At 38.9% G+C, this 2,033-nt stretch overlaps 1 protein-coding gene across 1 annotated transcript; it reads left to right on the top strand.

The window, feature by feature from the left end:
- The first annotated feature begins 31 nt into the window (after positions 1-31).
- On the top strand, positions 32-997 carry LOC111159556 (olfactory receptor 52N4-like). Its single transcript, XM_022522086.1, has one exon. It carries the CDS (start codon positions 32-34, stop codon positions 995-997), a length of 966 nt encoding a protein of 321 aa, XP_022377794.1.
- Positions 998-2,033: the final 1,036 nt, after the last annotated feature.

Raw genomic sequence — 2,033 nt, 5'->3', positions numbered from 1 at the left:
ACAAGCTTCCTAATTTTTCACCAGCTTAATTATGGTAATTCTGAACCAAACAGATGTAACGCCAGCCTCATTCATTCTTAATGGGATCCCAGGACTGGAGGACATGCACATGTGGATTTCCTTCCCATTCTGCTCCATGTATGTGGTGGCCATGGTAGGGAATTGTGGACTCCTCTACCTCATCTGCTATGAGGACTCCTTGCACAGGTCCATGTATTATTTTTTGGCCATGCTTTCCCTTACTGACCTTGTCATGTGCTCTAGTACAATCCCTAAAGCTCTCTGCATCTTCTGGTTTCATCTCAAGGAAATTAGATTTGAAGAATGCCTAGTCCAGATGTTCTTCATCCATACCTTCACAGGAATGGAGTCTGGGGTACTCATGCTTATGGCCCTAGACCGATATGTAGCCATCTGTTACCCTCTGGGCTACTCAACTATCCTTACCAATCCTGTCATTGCAAAGGTTGGGCTTGCTACTTTCCTGAGAGCAGTGTTGCTCATCATTCCCTTGATTTTCTTCACCAGGAGACTACCCTATTGCAAGGGCAATATAATACACCATACCTATTGCGACCAGCTATCTGTAGCTAAGTTATCCTGTGGAAATATCAAGGCCAATGTTATCTATGGTCTGATGGCTGCTCTCCTGATTGGGGGCTTTGACATCCTGTGCATCACAATCTCCTACACCATGATCCTCCGAGCAGTGATCAATCTCTCTTCAGCAGATGCTCAACAGAAGGCCTTCAGCACCTGCACTGCCCACATCTGTGCCATTGTTTTCTCCTACAGTCCAGCCTTTTTCTGCTTCTTTTTTAATCGTTTTGGGAGCCATGCAATCCCTCCATCTTGCCACATCATTGTGGCCAATATTTATCTGCTCTTGCCTCCCACTATGAACCCTATTGTGTATGGGGTGAAAACCAAGCAGATACGAGACTGTATCATAAAGATCTTTTCAGGTTCTAAGAATATCAAATCCCATAGCATATAAAGGAAACATTTTTCATGGACGAGATGAAGGGGAAGGAAAATAATACTCTGTTGGCTATTTAGTCAGGCTGTTTAGTCTTAAAAAGATGCCTTTTTAAGATTTCTTTTCTGTTCTTGACAAGAGATGAATCTGAGGGGACATTAAATGTTTTCAGAATCCCAAAGCCACTGATATGGCCCCCACACACCCTGAGTTATTCACTTCCTCACCCCTGTGGAGAAAGAGTCTCATCATAAACCCAAGTTCCCATGAGCAAAACACAATGGAAAGTTGAGAAATTTATCAAAAGAAACGAATAAGTCAGAAAGTGATAATCTGCTGCTAGGTGCCAGTTTGTCTTGTTTTCAAATAGTGATTAGAATTTCTAGTTTGAAAAACAGTTTTTACTTACCTCTGGAAAATATGGTCTATATTTTTTCCATCATTTCCAAAATTTCTCTATTTTCTCAATATCACCCTCTTGATGGAGAAACTAGTAAGTATACTATGGGGTCATTAGTCTACTGGGATTTCAGACTCTGAACTGTAATTTGGGAGTAAGTTATCTGACTATGTCTCCTCTAGAAGACTCCTAAGTTGCCAAAGAAATTTATCTAGTAATTACATAAAATAAGAAACTCTGGAATCTGGAAAGAAGAAAAAATAGAGTAAGAAAAAAAATGATACATTAATCTTCTCATCTTTAATTTTCTAAACTATGTTTGACTATTGAAGGAAAACTTCTAACTATGTTGATGTGGTTCCGAATTTGTTTAAGCTAACCTACAAATGAGATAGGGTAAAGAGATTTAAAGGAAAGTGAAGTTTTATATTTCACTTGAACTGGTGAAATGATGGCATTAGGAGACTATGATGCTGTGTATATAAATATAAAACAAAACAACCACTAAAGAATTATGCAAACAGATACAGTGTGAAAATACTATAAATAAATAATAAATGGGCTTCTAAAAACACAGAATGGACCTACAGAATGGCATAAATGTTACATCCTTCTGACTATTTGACCCTGTTATCATTGTCCAATGTCCATCTT

Source organism: Enhydra lutris, unplaced genomic scaffold (genome assembly GCF_002288905.1).
Source record: "Enhydra lutris kenyoni isolate GAN:26980312 unplaced genomic scaffold, ASM228890v2 scaffoldscaffold68, whole genome shotgun sequence".
NCBI lineage: Eukaryota > Metazoa > Chordata > Mammalia > Carnivora > Mustelidae > Enhydra > Enhydra lutris.
This window is presented reverse-complemented; position numbering and strand designations above follow the sequence as displayed.